This window comes from Corylus avellana, chromosome ca8 (genome assembly GCF_901000735.1).
Source record: "Corylus avellana chromosome ca8, CavTom2PMs-1.0".
NCBI classification, from domain to species: Eukaryota; Viridiplantae; Streptophyta; class Magnoliopsida; order Fagales; family Betulaceae; genus Corylus; species Corylus avellana.
This window is the reverse complement of record NC_081548.1, coordinates 3854236-3869067: the sequence shown is the minus strand read 5'-3', so window position 1 is coordinate 3869067 and position 14832 is coordinate 3854236. Positions and strand designations below refer to the sequence as shown.

Here is a 14832-nt window from a genome sequence, read left to right as displayed (position 1 = left end):
TGTTTTTATTCCTTTTCTATACAACAACCAAATAAATTTTAGTCTTCCATTTTTAATCTAAAAAATAAATTAAAACAATCTAAATTCTTTGTTCCCATATATGTAGTTTAAAATGAAAAGCATAAAAAAAAAAAAAAAAAAGAAGAAGCAAGAAAACTAATAGAAAATTAGAAAAAGGCAAGAAAACATGAATTTTGATTATCAAATTATTAATAGAAAATTAGCATAAATTTTTAATATTTTTGGTGTAATACCTATTATATTTTAATACAAATAAAACAGAACATTCAAAAAAGCACATGAAAAAAAAACTATAAACCATTAAAATGAAGAATAGATTAATACCCACAAAAAAAAAGCTGAGCAAAAAATTTCACAAAACAAAACGGAAACATTTTCATCTCTACCTAATCTCTAATTTAAAACGGCGTTTGGTAAAAAAAATTTTTTTTATCAAAAAACAAACAAAAGATAATCAATTCACGATCGCTACAAATTTATACATAAAAGCACAAACATACATCCATCTAGAATATCTCATACCTTAAATAACAGTTTAGAGTCACATATTTTTCTCCCCGCTTTCCATGAAAGCGATCAAAATAAACTTTGTGCAACAGTCAACTTCTATAGGAAAGGGCTTTGAAACGTTGTTATTGCCGTAGAAGGAGAGACATGCGTTTAGAGTGAGAGAGAGGTGATTTAGGGAGAGAGAGAGATAAACGTGAGTTAATAAAAAGAAATGTCAAAAGGCATTAATTAAGGAAAAATTGTGTTTTAATAAAGGGAGAGATCTTAAGGCATTAAGACACTTAATTCATTAAAAAAAAAAAGGAAAAACTGGTCAAAACGGTTTAATTATAAAAAATTATGAGTAAAAAAATCGGCTTATTTATTTTAAAAGTATGAGTTCATTTTACATGTCACAATATTAAAGTACTTCTAAGAGAGATTTCGACTATTTCATATATATATATATATATATATGAGGAATGCTTCGGTGCATTCTACCCACCATCTCCTCACCATCTTCACTTTATCATTTTGATTTAAAAAAAAAAAAAAATTAAGGGAGAATGCAAAAAAGCATTCTCCTATATATATATATATATATATATATATTGTCTTTGCGTGAAGAATTTTAAATAGAATTTCACTTAAATATAATTTGTGAATTTTAAATATGGAAGAATCTCTCTTTTATCATTTTAAATATTATCATTTTATGAGATTGTGAACCATAGCATTCCTCAAGCGGGAAATGAAAAAGAAAAGCAACACACTTTTCCCCAGACAGTTTCTCTCTTTGTCTGTCTCTCTCTAAAAGCATTCTCAACAGTTTCCTCGTCATTTTTTTTATATTTAAAAATTTAAACTACTTTTTGCTTCCTTATGTCAAAATACACCCCAATAGCTTTCTTTAATCATTCCCTATATCATTAAAATATTTGTTTTTTTAATTATATTATATATATGAGAGGAGAGAAGAGTGTAAAGAAGAGAGAAATTTTTTTTTTTTTTGAATTTAATAATCACAAGGATCACAATAGTAGAACCCTATACTTTGGGTTTTACTGTAGCGATTCTCATGGTTGAGGCTCATTTAGAAAATCTGCTGTGTGACATTTTTTGTGATTTTTTTGGACATTCTCTATACAATAGGGACAGACTTTCTATAAGGGAAGGAGTCTGCTGGGAATACTTTAAGAACTTGTTGAAGAAGTTAACCCAAAAAGACAAGTCACGTACTTGTTTTATGTCTCTCATCGGTCTCTAACAAACTCACACTCGCACCTCCTCGCTCTCTCTCTCTCTCTCTAAGATTTTCAGGACGGTTTCGATGTTTTCATGAGCAATTGCTTGAAAGGTCAGTTGGGTTTTTCTCAATTTTCCCAATTTCCTAATTCTGTGATTTTTTGTTGTTGTTGCATTAATTGGGAATATTTGTTTATTAAATGTTTTGCTTTTGCTGTGGAAAATTTGGAATCTTTATTGTCATTGATTTATGGGTATTTGTTTGAGACTGTTTGGATCCTGCTGGGAAAATGTGGGTTAAAGAAATGGACAATGGGATTTGTGTTTGGGTTTTGTTGTTTTTTGGTTGAAGAGGCGTACACGGAGGCTGCGAAGGGAAATCGGTTCTACTTGAAACGGGGACGATCATCCCAATGGTCACTCATATGGTACTATATGTAGGAGATATTCTGAAAGATTTCATAAGGAGAAGGGAACGATCCCCTTCGATACTGCCTGTAAAATTGGGGAAGATAGATAAAGGGTTTTATAAAGACTCTGTTTGGTTGCCGAGAAAGAGTTTTAAAGAAAAAGTGGAAAATGAAAATTCGTGCACATGGCATGATTGATAGGATTGCTATTATGCAAGGATTTCAAATTTTTTTTGTTGGCAATCTTTTAATCATTTTTACATTGATTAAGGTTTTATGATAAACTTTTAAAAATTTTGTTCATGATTTATCTGATTTCTTTATTTGGTTGTGGACAATGTGCAAGGAGAATAACAAAAAAAATTAAAATTAAGTTGTGCATTAATGTGAATGTTTGCTGGGCTCAAAGGAGAGGTATTGTTGATTCAACGCATTACTTTCTTTTATCTTCATGTATTTTCTCAGCTAGTAAAGAGATCAATTTTATGATTCGTTCTTGTCTAGATTTTGTTTTCTGCATAAATTGAGAAAAAGAAAAGGAAACTAAAGAGAATTTAATGTGCTTGTATTGTTGCTTAGAGATCAAATTGAGTTATATTGGTGTATAGTGGTTCAGTAGGATTAGGGTCATTGTTTCATTCTAATTGGTTATGGGAATAGGAATTAAGATTTATGGTTGCAATTAAGCAATGAGAAATGCTAGGCTTACAAAATATTCTACAAAAAAATAAAATAAAATAACTCTTACAAAGTGATGTGTCATAGCATGATTGAATTTCTCAAGATTTGGATTCATCTCCTTCTCAATCATGTTGTGCCACAACACTTTATATGAGAGTTTTTTTTTTTTGTAAAATATGTTGTAAGCCTAGCATTCCTCTTAAGCAAATACATCAAAATTGGAATCAAGTGGAAATCATGGTTTTGTTATTTGGATGACATACAAACGAACTACACAATTGAAGCCACTCAACCCATTATGTTTCTATGACCATGTTTTCTCCATCATTTAATGGTATTTCAAAAAGTATTAGCTTGTCTTTTACTATTATTGCTGCTCTCTAAGTTCTGATTGTTTTTCTTCCCTTTTCCTTCTTTTCCAGCATTAGATATATAAATTAGTGCTCTTTGACACCGGGGAAGAGTGACAAAACCATAGGATTCACCAGACCCAACCAAACTGGAACACTCCTCAATAGCCTTTCAACCAAACCCTTATATAACCATCTTTCATGCAAGTTATCAAAATTTGAAAACAAAGATGAATTCTTATTTTGGAGAAAGAGAAATAATTAACAAACTGGAAGACTCCTCAATAGCCTTTCAACCAAACCCTTATATAACCATCTTTCATGCAAGTTATCAAAATTTGAAAACAAAGATGAATTCTTATTTTGGAGAAAGAGAAATAATTAACATTAGCATTAGTTTGTACACATAATTAGCATATATGACTACAATGTTAAACTCAAGATGAAATGAATTGAATGAGTTTGACCCACAATTTTGAAGTAATATGGAGAGAGAGAGAGAGAGTTGTAAAAAGGAGAGAAGTGAGCTGCAGAACTCCAAGGGGTTGGCTCGGTGGTTGGACAACCAGGGACTTTGAGTGCTCCTCAAGATATTAGGTTCGAAACCCATTGAGTGCAAACTGCTTTTTGGGGCCATCGGACTGGGGGTTCACCCCTTGAATTAACCAAGGTGCACTTGCGGGAAACTCCTTGCCAAGGCCTGTGCATCCCTGGGATTAGTTGGAGTGAAGCTCCAAATACCTAGTGCAAAATAAAAAATAAAAAATAAAAAAAGTGAGCTGCAGGTAGAACAGATGAGTGTTTTTTAATGGTGTATGGGATCATCTTCTAAATTGAACCTTTTTAATTGCAATTCCAGATCCACCACCCAACAAATTAAGATGCTTAATTTGAAAGCCTTTCCCAATTCAGTAGAATTACGGTGAGAATCATGATTCTGATTCCAGCGATGCTCTCAAAGGATGGAATTGGAATTATGTCTTCAATTTCAATACTACTGCTCAATTCCAAGGTCAATTTGTGAACCTTACTTTTTGTATCTTTAGGCTACTATTTCATTTGTTTTGTTTTGGTTCGTTTTTTGCTTTGAACAAGAGAAAATAGGCCAGTAATTAGGGTGATTAGAAGCAATCTCTTTTACATGTTTATATTGCCTATGTAGTGGGATTTCTAACCAAATTGAAATTCTGATATATGAACTTTTTTATGTTTTTCTTCTTGTAATATTTTATTTACCTTCTCTTTAGCCTCCGCATAAATGAAAATTGTGTTATTCAGTTATGGAAAAGGATTTTTTTTTTTTTTTTTTCTTTCAAAAATGATAAAGAGAAAAATACAAATTCTACCCTTCCAATGCTTTTGTTGGACTTCACAACTAAACAACCAGTAATGGAATTTTGTACTTTTAATTTATTTTGTTTAAAAGGAGATTTCACTTTGGTGGTGTTTGTTAAACACCACCCCTCCCTAAACACTATTCACTCCATTTTCCAAAAAAATCAACATCAAAACATTCTCATTTTTTATATCATATCATCTACTTTTTACTACTATTCAAATAAAAAAACCACTACAAAACAAAATTTTTTCACTTTTTCACTTTTCTATATCAATCATTATTCTTTTTTTATTTTTTTATTTTTTTTTATAGGTAATGTTGTATATATCAAAAAGCGTAAGGCGCCCCTAAGTACACAGGAAAACCAAAGCTAACCCACAAAAGACCCTCATAAGAGAACCCTAACACCCAAAGAAGCCCGAAGCCCGCAAAACAGACCCCTAAAACCCCAAATAAGCCCTAAACCCACAAAGCAGTCCTAAACCCGCAAAGCAATCCTGGCTTTACCTTGACTAGAGCCACTACCTCTAGCTTCAAAATTAATGGAGCATTCGAAATTTTTGAGCTCCCTCATCCCCTTAATATTTGAAGCAGAAACCCCTTCTTCATGATGCCGATCCACTTCAATTACCGAAAAAAGATCCTTAAGTCTTTTCTTGTCACCCCCAAAAGTCAGCCCCATAGAGGGAGCGGCTTCCATCGCATTAAGCACCACCTCGGAATAACCCTCCACCCCCACCAATGGAGTGGCCGAGGTTGACTGCTTGTTCAACTTCTTGTTCAGCTGTGCACCTATATTATCCTTATTCTTTTCTTTTTTAACAAAAAGTGTGAACAATGCCTTAGTGTTTGACAAACATCACCTTAGTTTTCAGTGACTTTCTATATCATATAAGTCCATTACATTGGAGGTAATGAGATAGATCTGGAACTTTCAATGCCAAAAATTTAAGTGTTGCTTGCTTGTGGACTGCTATTGGTTACAATGTTTCTTAATTTCTCTTTTTCCTGGTGTCAGAAATCTCTTATGTGTTTTCTGTTAAATGTCTTTTCTTGCATTGTTTCCAAAGTACAATTTGTTTGGTGTCTGTGAGTAGATTATTTAAGAAAGAACTTGATGTTTTAAATTTGTTTGGTATCAGCAAATCAAGAATTTAAACTAAAGAAGTCTGTTAACCATTGGACTTACTCGATGCAAGTTCATCTTTTTGTCAACCAAAACAGCATACATCACAATAATGAGTTCTTTTTGTTGTCATCATCCTCAGCTACCAAAAGAATGGTTTTGCTTTTATTGCTTTTATTTGGTAACATGAACGGATTAGTTTGGGGTTGAGTTGTAAGATAAATATTCAACCATTTTATTTAAGGTTTCTTATGTACTTTTTGGGTTTTTGTATCAGGTCGACTTAGGAGATGTATCTTTGAAAGGAGTGATCCGATCTATAATTGTGGGATTTGAACCTGCAGAATTATAAGGAAAATAAATGGAGCTGGAAAGAAGTGAAAGGGAGATGGTAGTAAGTCAAGTCAGTTTTGGTGGGTTTGACAGTCATGTCACAGCGAACGATCTTATGCAATACTTAGAAGATGAAGTTGGAGCAGTTTATAGGTGCAGACTGAAAACTTCTTGGACCCCTCCAGAGTCCTATCCAAATTTTGAGTTTATTGACACTAAAGGCATTGAGAGATCAGATGATTACGAAAAGGTCAAGCCCCATGCATTTGTGCATTTTGCCTCACCTGAATCAGCAACTTGGGCTGTGGATGCTGTGGGGCGTTGTGATCTTTTTATGGAGGAGAAACCATTGAAGATTAGTTTAGGTCCTCAAAATCCGTACCGCTTGAATCAGAGGAGGAGGACTACAACTCCTTATAAGTTATCTGATGTGCTTGTCGAGATTGGAACCTTGGTCAGCCGAGATGATTTTTTTGTTGCTTGGAGAGGACCTCCTTATGGGGTTGACTTTCTGGTGGATCCTTTTGATGGGACATGTAAGTTTTGTTTCACAAGAGATACTGCTTTCTCTTTTAAAAGCACAAACAAGCACGTAGTTATAAAGTGTGATTTTAAGATGGAGTTCTTGGTGAGAGACATCACTGAGATCAAACGGTATACTGATACATCGTATCTAGTAATCCTTTTGCAGTTGACTTCGTCACCCTTGGTCTGGTATAGAACAGCTGATGATGACATTGAAGAATCTGTTCCATTTCATTTGTTGGATGATGATGATCCTTGGATCCGAACCACCGATTTTACGCGTAGTGGTGCCCTTAGTCGGTGTAATTCTTATAGGGTTTCAATCCCACCCCGCCATGGTGGTAAGTTGAAAAGGGCCATGGATTATCTTAAGGAACGAAGAGTGCAGGAGAGTTGCCTTAGATGCCCGCTTAGGATCCAGAATGAACCTGATTTTGGGCTGCTCATGTCAGATCATTTCTTCTGTATTCATTACAAAGAAGAAATAACTTTTGAGATAATGTTCTTGGTAAATGCTGTCTTGCATAAAGGCATTTTCAATCAGCACCAGTTGTCAGACAATTTCTTCAATTTACTGAGAAGCCACCCTAATGAGGTTAACGTGGCTGCACTTAAGCACATATGTTCTTACAGACGCCCAGTGTTTGATGCCTATAAAAGGTTGAAAGTTGTCCAGGATTGGTTGTTGAAGAGTCCTAAGCTTTTCAAGAGACCTAAACAGTTGGATGATATTGTTGCAGTTAGGAGGTTGGTCATAACACCAACAAAAGCATATTGTCTTCCACCAGAAGTTGAGCTTTCTAATAGGGTTCTCAGGAAATATAAAGATGTTGCTGATCGGTTTTTGAGGGTTACATTTATGGATGAAGGTATGCAGACAATCAATTTCAATGTTCTTACATATTTTGTTGCTCCTATTGTAAAGGAAATAACGTCAAATTCTTACTCTCAGAGAACAAAAGTATACCAAAGGGTAAGAACCATCCTGTTTGAAGGGTTTCATTTATGTGGTCGGAAGTATTATTTTTTAGCCTTCTCATCCAATCAATTTAGGGACCGTTCTGCCTGGTTTTTTGCCGAAGACAGGAACACAACTGTTGCTGACATCAGAGATTTTATGGGGAAGTTTTCCCAAAAGAACGTTGCTAAGTGTGCTGCTAGAATGGGTCTTTGCTTCTCCTCTACATATGCTACAGTGGAAGTTCCATCAACAGAAGTTAATCCTCAGCTTCCAGAGATAGAGAAGGGACCGTACAAGTTCTCTGATGGGATTGGTATGCTTACTCCTGATCTTGCGATGGAAGTTGCAGAGAAGCTGAAATTGGACACAAACCCGCCATGTGCTTATCAGATAAGGTATGCTGGTTTTAAGGGTGTTGTGGCCTGTTGGCCAGCAAAAGGCGATGGGATCCGACTGTCTTTGAGGCCTAGTATGGACAAGTTCCAGTCAAAACATACTACTCTGGAAATCTGTTCTTGGACAAGGTTTCAGCCTGGTTTCCTAAACAGGCAGATTGTGACATTGCTTTCATGTTTGAATGTTCGAGATGAAATATTCTGGCAAATGCAGGACTCTATGCTTTCCAGACTAAACCAAATGCTCGTGGACAAGGATGTGGCATTTGATGTTCTGATGGCATCCTGTGCTGAGCAAGGAAATGTGGCAGCAATAATGTTGAGTGCAGGATTTGAGCCTCAAAGTGAACCTCATTTACGAGGCATGCTAACCTGTATACGAGCTGGACAACATTGGGGCCTTAGGGAGAAGACTAGGATTTTTGTTCCTTCAGGAAGGTGGTTAATGGGCTGCTTAGACGAGCTAGGGGTACTTGAACAAGGCCAGTGCTATATCCAAGTGTCTTCCCCATCATTGGAGAACTGTTTCTCAAAGCATGGTTCCAGGTTTACTGAGAGGGGGAAAAATCTTCAAGTAATTAAAGGGCACGTAGTGATAGCAAAAAATCCTTGTCTTCACCCAGGAGATATAAGGATTCTTGAAGCAGTTGATGCCCCTGGTTTACACCATTTATATGATTGCCTTGTTTTCCCTCAAAAGGGTGATAGGCCCCACACAGATGAAGCATCTGGAAGTGATCTTGATGGGGACCTCTACTTTGTAACATGGGATGAAAATCTCATTCCCCCTAGTAAGAAGAGCTGGCCGCCCATGGAGTATGCTCCTGCAGAAGCCAAACTTTTGACACGCACTGTCACTTCTAAGGTACTTGATCCCCCCTGTTTGACTGTAATTTCTAAAGTTCTATGAATGTTTGTTTTCTTGAACATGACATAGTTTTACCAATGCTAGATTTTCTTTCTTTTTTGGATATGATGTCATACTTATTCCTTTAGACGAAGATCCTTGTTATTTTCTTGTTATGCTTCATCGACCTAGATTATTAAGATAATACTGCATTTTGATATTGTTGATAAGATTCCTATATCTCCAAGTCATTTTCCTTCTATATATTATGGGAAAAAATAGTAAATTTCCTTCTAGAGTAGGACTATGCAAGTGCTAGTGTCCATGCTGACTCAAAATAACATAACTTTCTTTTCACAACTAAGAGAATTTGAATGGCATTATAACGGAGTTTTGTAGGATGAATGGCGTTATAATGTTAGTCAATGGCACATCTAAGACAATTAGAATGGCATAGTGGACTTCCTTAATATTGTTGGTTCGATTTCAAGACACTTCCACGTTATTGTGATGAAATGGGGTAAAATGATAACCAATCTATCTAGGGGATTAGTTAAGATAGATACACTTTTGACAAAACTGTGCACATGTATGTTTCTCTTGTTGGCTTTACACTTTATTCAAATTCCAGGTTTGTGACGGTGAAATTCTCTCACATTCATATTTTGTGTTTATTCCATAGGATATAATAGAATTTTTTGCGAGAAACATGGTGAATGAGAACCTGGGGGTAATCTGCAGTGCTCATGTGGTTCATGCTGACCGCAGTGACCATGGGGCTTTGGATGAGAACTGTATCAAACTTGCGGAGTTAGCAGCTACAGCTGTTGATTTTCCCAAGACTGGGCAGTTTGTCGTCATGCCTTCACATCTGAAACCGAAATTGTACCCTGATTTTATGGGGAAAGAGGATTACCAATCTTACAAGTCGACTAAAATTTTGGGAAGACTATATCGCCAGATGATGGATGCTTATGATCAAGATGTTGCTACATCTGCAGAGCTAAATTTTGTTCCTGCTAATGTACCTTATGATACAGATCTTGTGGTTCAAGGATCTACTGATTTCATTATGGAGGCGTGGGATCAAAAGTGCTCTTATGATGGGCAGCTGAATGGTCTACTAGGACAGTATAAAGTGAGGAGGGAAGAAGAGATTGTAACTGGGCACATCTGGTCCATGCCAAAGTACAACAGCAGGAAGCAAGGGGAGCTCAAGGAGAAGCTCAAGCATTCTTACAGTGCTCTGAAGAAAGAATTCAGGCAACTGTTTGATAAGATGGACACAGATTTTGAGCGACTCACTGATGATGAGAAGAACATGTTGTATGAGCAGAAGGCATCAGCATGGTACCAGGTCACTTATGATCCACAGTGGGTGAAGAAATCGCTGGAGTCGCGAGAGCCTGACGGTCCAGAGAATGTAGTGATGTTGAGCTTTCCCTGGATTGTAGCTGATTACCTTGCTCGGATCAAGATTAGGAGACGTGGAATGGGAAATGTCGACTCTGCCAAGCCAATTAACTCTCTGGCCAGGTTCCTTGTTGATCGAATATGATTGGCACTTGAAGCTGTATGGAGCTATCTTTTGTTGCTGCTCTAAACTTTTTGGCTGCAAAGCCACTCTGCCATTCTTAAAGATAAGTTGTATATCCATGTTATATAAGGTATTCCCCTCTTCTTTTTTTGGCCCTAGTGATATTTCCTTTTGAACTTTACCTAATGAGACTACAAGAAGTTGCTTGCTTTGTAATCAAATTGTTGAAGTGTTTTGTGCTTTAATCGGAATTGAATTTTCTAGCATTGTAATCACATCTACTTATCCTTTAGCCTGTTTTCTTTTATATTTGTATAGCGTACGACCATGTAGATGCATACAGGTTGAATGCCTAAATTAGGTTTTCCCAGACAGGTTAAACATCTATGGAGAAAGTTATTGCATTGCTGCTCATAGAACTTGGACTCCATTAGGTTATATTTGAAACACAAAATGATGGGAGTTCTCTCGTCAAAGTCAAACCATTTTACTACATATTTAGTTGGAGAGTTTTGCTCAATAAAAAGGAAAAGGAAAAGACAAGGAATTTGCTTCCTGCCTTCTCTGACCTCTTTAACAGCATGCATATTGGCTTGGACTGATCCTGTATTGGTGCATATGAACTTCAAAGATACATTTTAGTAAATGTGGAGAGTTTCCTCATAATGAAAGCAGTAGGAGACACAGAATCAGATAGAAATCTTGGTCTTATTTTGCCTTTGTTTCAAAGCTTTAATGTCCTTCAGAGTGGTTGTCCATTGGGCACTTTCATGATTACTTGATCCCTGACCTGTATACAACTGCGTTTGGTTAACATCTGGTTGCTTGTTTTAAAGCATTTCATCAGCTTGTATGCAGGACGGACCTAGAAATTGACCACTATAGGTGAAAGAAAAATACATGTAAGAACCTATTGTTTCAATACGGGTGAAATTTGTGTTTCACATGTTGAATTCGAGTCGTGTTGAAGTATGGTATAAAACCAGATGTTAATAATACAAACCTGACTCATTTAATTAAATGAGTTACATCTCTAAATCTTAACATACAGAAATTAGCTACAAACTAATTTGGATGAATTAGCTACAAACCAATCTAATGAAGTGAAATGTGTTCTTAAAGCATGTGAAAATCACATATTTTCTTATTAATGCTATTAAAAAAAAAAGTGAGAAATGCATACTATTAAAAAAATGTGTTTCTCACATATTAAATGACACGTCACTTTATTAGACTGATTTATAACTAATTCATAAAAACCAGTTTGTAGCTAATTTCTGTCACAATCTTAACTTGTTAATTTTGTGTTGAGTTCATGTCAAGTTCGTGGGTTATGTAAAAAATTGTCAACAAATGTTGTGTCATGTTCAAGTTATATTGGGGATGTATGTAAAGCTATATAGGTCAATTCTAATCTGACTTATTTAATTAAATGAGTTAAAACTCCTTAACCCTAACTCATTTTCACATTGAAGGTTTGCAAGTTGTGTCAAAAATTGCTGATACTAATTGTCAGTGTGCATTGCCAGTCCAAAGATCAAAAGAAGTTCAAACAAATGCGAATATGCCTTAAACAAATTGGCGACACAAATTATCCAGTGATAAATGGAATCCATCACCTGAACCATATTGCAATTATCCGCAAAACCAGAGAGGGATTAACACAATACACCCCCACCTCCGTGCATAGCAATTAAACATTCAAGCTTGAAATAGTAGAATTATATTTGTGAACCACTTCTCTTTCAGAAAAATATTCACTCAGGAAGCAGTGGCGCCACCGTGACTAAAGCAGGCATGGGTGGTTCACTGTCATCCGCACAAGTGAGATGGAAAGAAGTAAGAAGCACCCCCTTTCAGTGTTCAAAACTCAGCCGGAGGCTTTAACCTAATCAGCCTTTTGATTCGATCTTTGTCTGTGTTCTCCAGGATCCCCTTCAAAATACAAGTATAATAACAAAGCATTAGAATTTTCAAGACAAACATGTTTCCATAAGCCTGCTGCCTTGAAATCCATAATCACCTTGTTTATGCAAGAGCATTGAAGGAAGAAATTAAAAAGGATACCGGGGAAAGCTATATATGGTTAAACAAAAGACCATTTTCCTTTTACTGTTGGACGCTAATGCAATACGCAGAAAAAGAGCATGCAAAAAAGGGAAGGGGGGAGGGGGGAAATAAATCATACCGTCCAAACTATTTCATCAAGACACTGGCATATCTTTCCATATTTGTCAAGAAACAAGCGTTCACTTGGAAGTTTTCCACATACATCCTTGATTGTTGAGGTTATAACAAAGATCACTTCAGCCACTACAGAGCAACCAAGAAATGATTAGGGGGTCCAATATGTAAGAAACAAAAACAAAAATTCAACATAAGCCATGTGGAGATAGCAAAGAAGAGGCTTTAAATGGGAAAGTATTTTACTCAGAGATATCCGGTCTGAATTTAATGTACCTATGTGTATCACATTTAAAGACGAGTCTGCTTTTATCTGAATTAGGATCCTCTCTAATTTATTTAAACTGGAAAATATTCAGTTAGTTATAGTAAATGAGTATTTTTGTCCCCTAAAAAAATGAAAAGACAAAAATACCCATCTACTATAACTAACTGGATATTCTCCAGTTCATTTGAATTGGAGAGGATCATGTACCCTTTTATCTTATCACAGCATTTTCAGTAAATCTATCTTTCAGGATCATTCAAGACTAGAAGAAAATCTATCAGACGACATTAACCAAAATGCAGGCATAGCCTCCTCATTTTCTTTGCTAACGCCTTGGTTTTAAATGAATGATTTTGGGCCTTCAATTGCCATGGAAAACAATAAGAAAATGAAACATTTCTGCAGGATTCCCATATCCAAGAAGTGGCCGTGTAAATCTTTTCTAGGATAGCTCTCATCTCCCACCCTAAGCTGCTTAGCTGTTCATAAACCAGCATGGACTACAGCTTCTGTCCATCCTTAGACTTATTAAATACTGGTGAGAAAAAAGGACCCATGCACTTACATGCAAGTTCATCATACTCATCCTTGCCAACCACATAAACTGAGACATCTCCAAGCACCGTATAAACAATATAAACAGACCTGACAAAAGAATTACAAATGTCATACATAAGGATATATGAACTTAGTGATGGGTATTCTACATTTCTATCACCGACACTTGGCTCAAAAATGAAAGAAAAGAACATAAAATATATAAGTTATTATGCGAAATAAATCATCCCTTACCAAGACATTCATAGTCAATCCCATTTTACTAAGAGAACGATAGTAGACCGAAATACAAATGAAACGCTAAATGAGTAATGATATGTACATAAAACATCCTCTGCATATAGACCCAACTCTTCTAGAGCAATCTATGTTTCACGGAAAAAATCATCAGGCCATAACCATTCTTGTTATCCCAAAAGAAAAAATCGAAAAAAAAAAAAAGCCTCTTTGACTTTACTACATCTCCTGGTTGATTAAACGCTCGGAGAGAAATTTACATACTTGTGTGAAGCCACAAGGAGCTCTTCATTTTTTGCACCTTTGAGATTATCTGCTCCCAGTTTAACTAAAAAAGATCTCCAATGCAATCGTTCCTCCGCTGGAACTCCATGATATCTGCGACCAATGATTATAAGATCCCCAATTGATAATGATAACAATCAGGAAAACTCATAATTAATAGCTAATACACGCACACAATTTAAGATTTTTTGTTCTTATAAATTGCATTCCTTCACAGAAACTTGTCAAAAAAAAGATACCCAAAAGAGTAAAAGCGTGGTTACATCGATTCATTCGACCAATTAAGCCTTTCGCATCATCCGATTCCTAAATAAATGAAAGAACAAAAAAAAAAAAAAAAAGAGTGATCTTCCCCAAATTAAGCCCTTCACATTATTAGCCAATAATTCCCTTCCGAAGGAACCTTCCTCCCAACAATCTCAAATGAATTTGAATTAACACTAACAAGTTCTATGCAAAAAAAGAAGAAGTAATTTTTAACAAATCAAAGTGTTCTACGAAATTACGCAAAGAACAAAAAGAGGGGCACACACATGGATCGAATTTAAGCGCACTTCAAATAATACGATAATCCAAATATGAGACCCAGTTCAGAATTAACAGAAAAGAAATGGGTTGAGCTAAAGACAGTACCGTTCGACGAGAATGTTGCCCACGGAGTTGGAGATGAGCAAAGCGAGCAACATTTCTGTTTTTACTTCTTCAATCAGAGTCTGAGCCGATCCCGATCCAAAGCTGAAGCGTTTGCGAGTCAGTTTGGCTACCGAGAGAACTGTATTCCAGTTGTGGAGTAGAATAGCCCTACACCCATCAAAGATTTCTTTGGCTCAGAATCCGATACTCTCTATAATTAGATGAAACTTAAAAGTATTTTTGGGCATGTTTAGTTCAATAGGCCACGATTATTTTTATGAAATAGTTTTTTATTTTTTTTTTATTATTATTTTTTATTGCACTTTATTTTTAATAATAGCTATTATCATACTATTCCTCTACAAAGATGAATATATGTTCCACTTAAAAATGAGAGGAATAACTATC

General features: G+C 35.7%; 2 protein-coding genes across 2 annotated transcripts; one reads left to right on the top strand and one right to left on the bottom strand.

The window, feature by feature from the left end:
* Positions 1-1712: 1712 nt before the first annotated feature.
* LOC132189617 (RNA-dependent RNA polymerase 6) lies at positions 1713-10525 on the top strand. The gene is made up of 3 exons (XM_059604365.1): positions 1713-1867; positions 5939-8740; positions 9405-10525. The coding sequence occupies exons 2-3, from the start codon at positions 6023-6025 to the stop codon at positions 10278-10280; spliced, it is 3594 nt and encodes a 1197-aa protein (XP_059460348.1). The 5' UTR covers positions 1713-1867; positions 5939-6022; the 3' UTR covers positions 10281-10525.
* A 1269-nt stretch (positions 10526-11794) lies between these two features.
* On the bottom strand, positions 11795-14533 carry LOC132189856 (uncharacterized). Its single transcript, XM_059604672.1, has 5 exons — positions 14425-14533; positions 13771-13884; positions 13277-13356; positions 12448-12572; positions 11795-12194 (listed from the first exon to the last, which is right to left on the bottom strand). The coding sequence occupies exons 1-5, from the start codon at positions 14475-14477 to the stop codon at positions 12123-12125; spliced, it is 444 nt and encodes a 147-aa protein (XP_059460655.1). The 5' UTR covers positions 14478-14533; the 3' UTR covers positions 11795-12122.
* Between the last annotated feature and the right edge of the window lie 299 nt (positions 14534-14832).

Excerpts from the sequence above, each read along its gene's own strand:
- LOC132189617 (XM_059604365.1), top strand. The coding sequence starts at position 6,023 with ATGGAGCTGGAAAGAAGTGAAAGGGAGATGGTAGTAAGTCAAGTCAGT. Across the intron at positions 8,741-9,404 it reads CACGCACTGTCACTTCTAAG|GATATAATAGAATTTTTTGC; the intron begins GTACTTGATCCC and ends TTTATTCCATAG.
- LOC132189856 (XM_059604672.1), bottom strand. The coding sequence starts at position 14,477 with ATGTTGCTCGCTTTGCTCATCTCCAACTCCGTGGGCAACATTCTCGTC. Across the intron at positions 13,885-14,424 it reads GGCAACATTCTCGTCGAACG|ATATCATGGAGTTCCAGCGG; the intron begins GTACTGTCTTTA and ends CATTGGTCGCAG. Across the intron at positions 13,357-13,770 it reads CTCCTTGTGGCTTCACACAA|GTCTGTTTATATTGTTTATA; the intron begins GTATGTAAATTT and ends TTCTTTTGTCAG.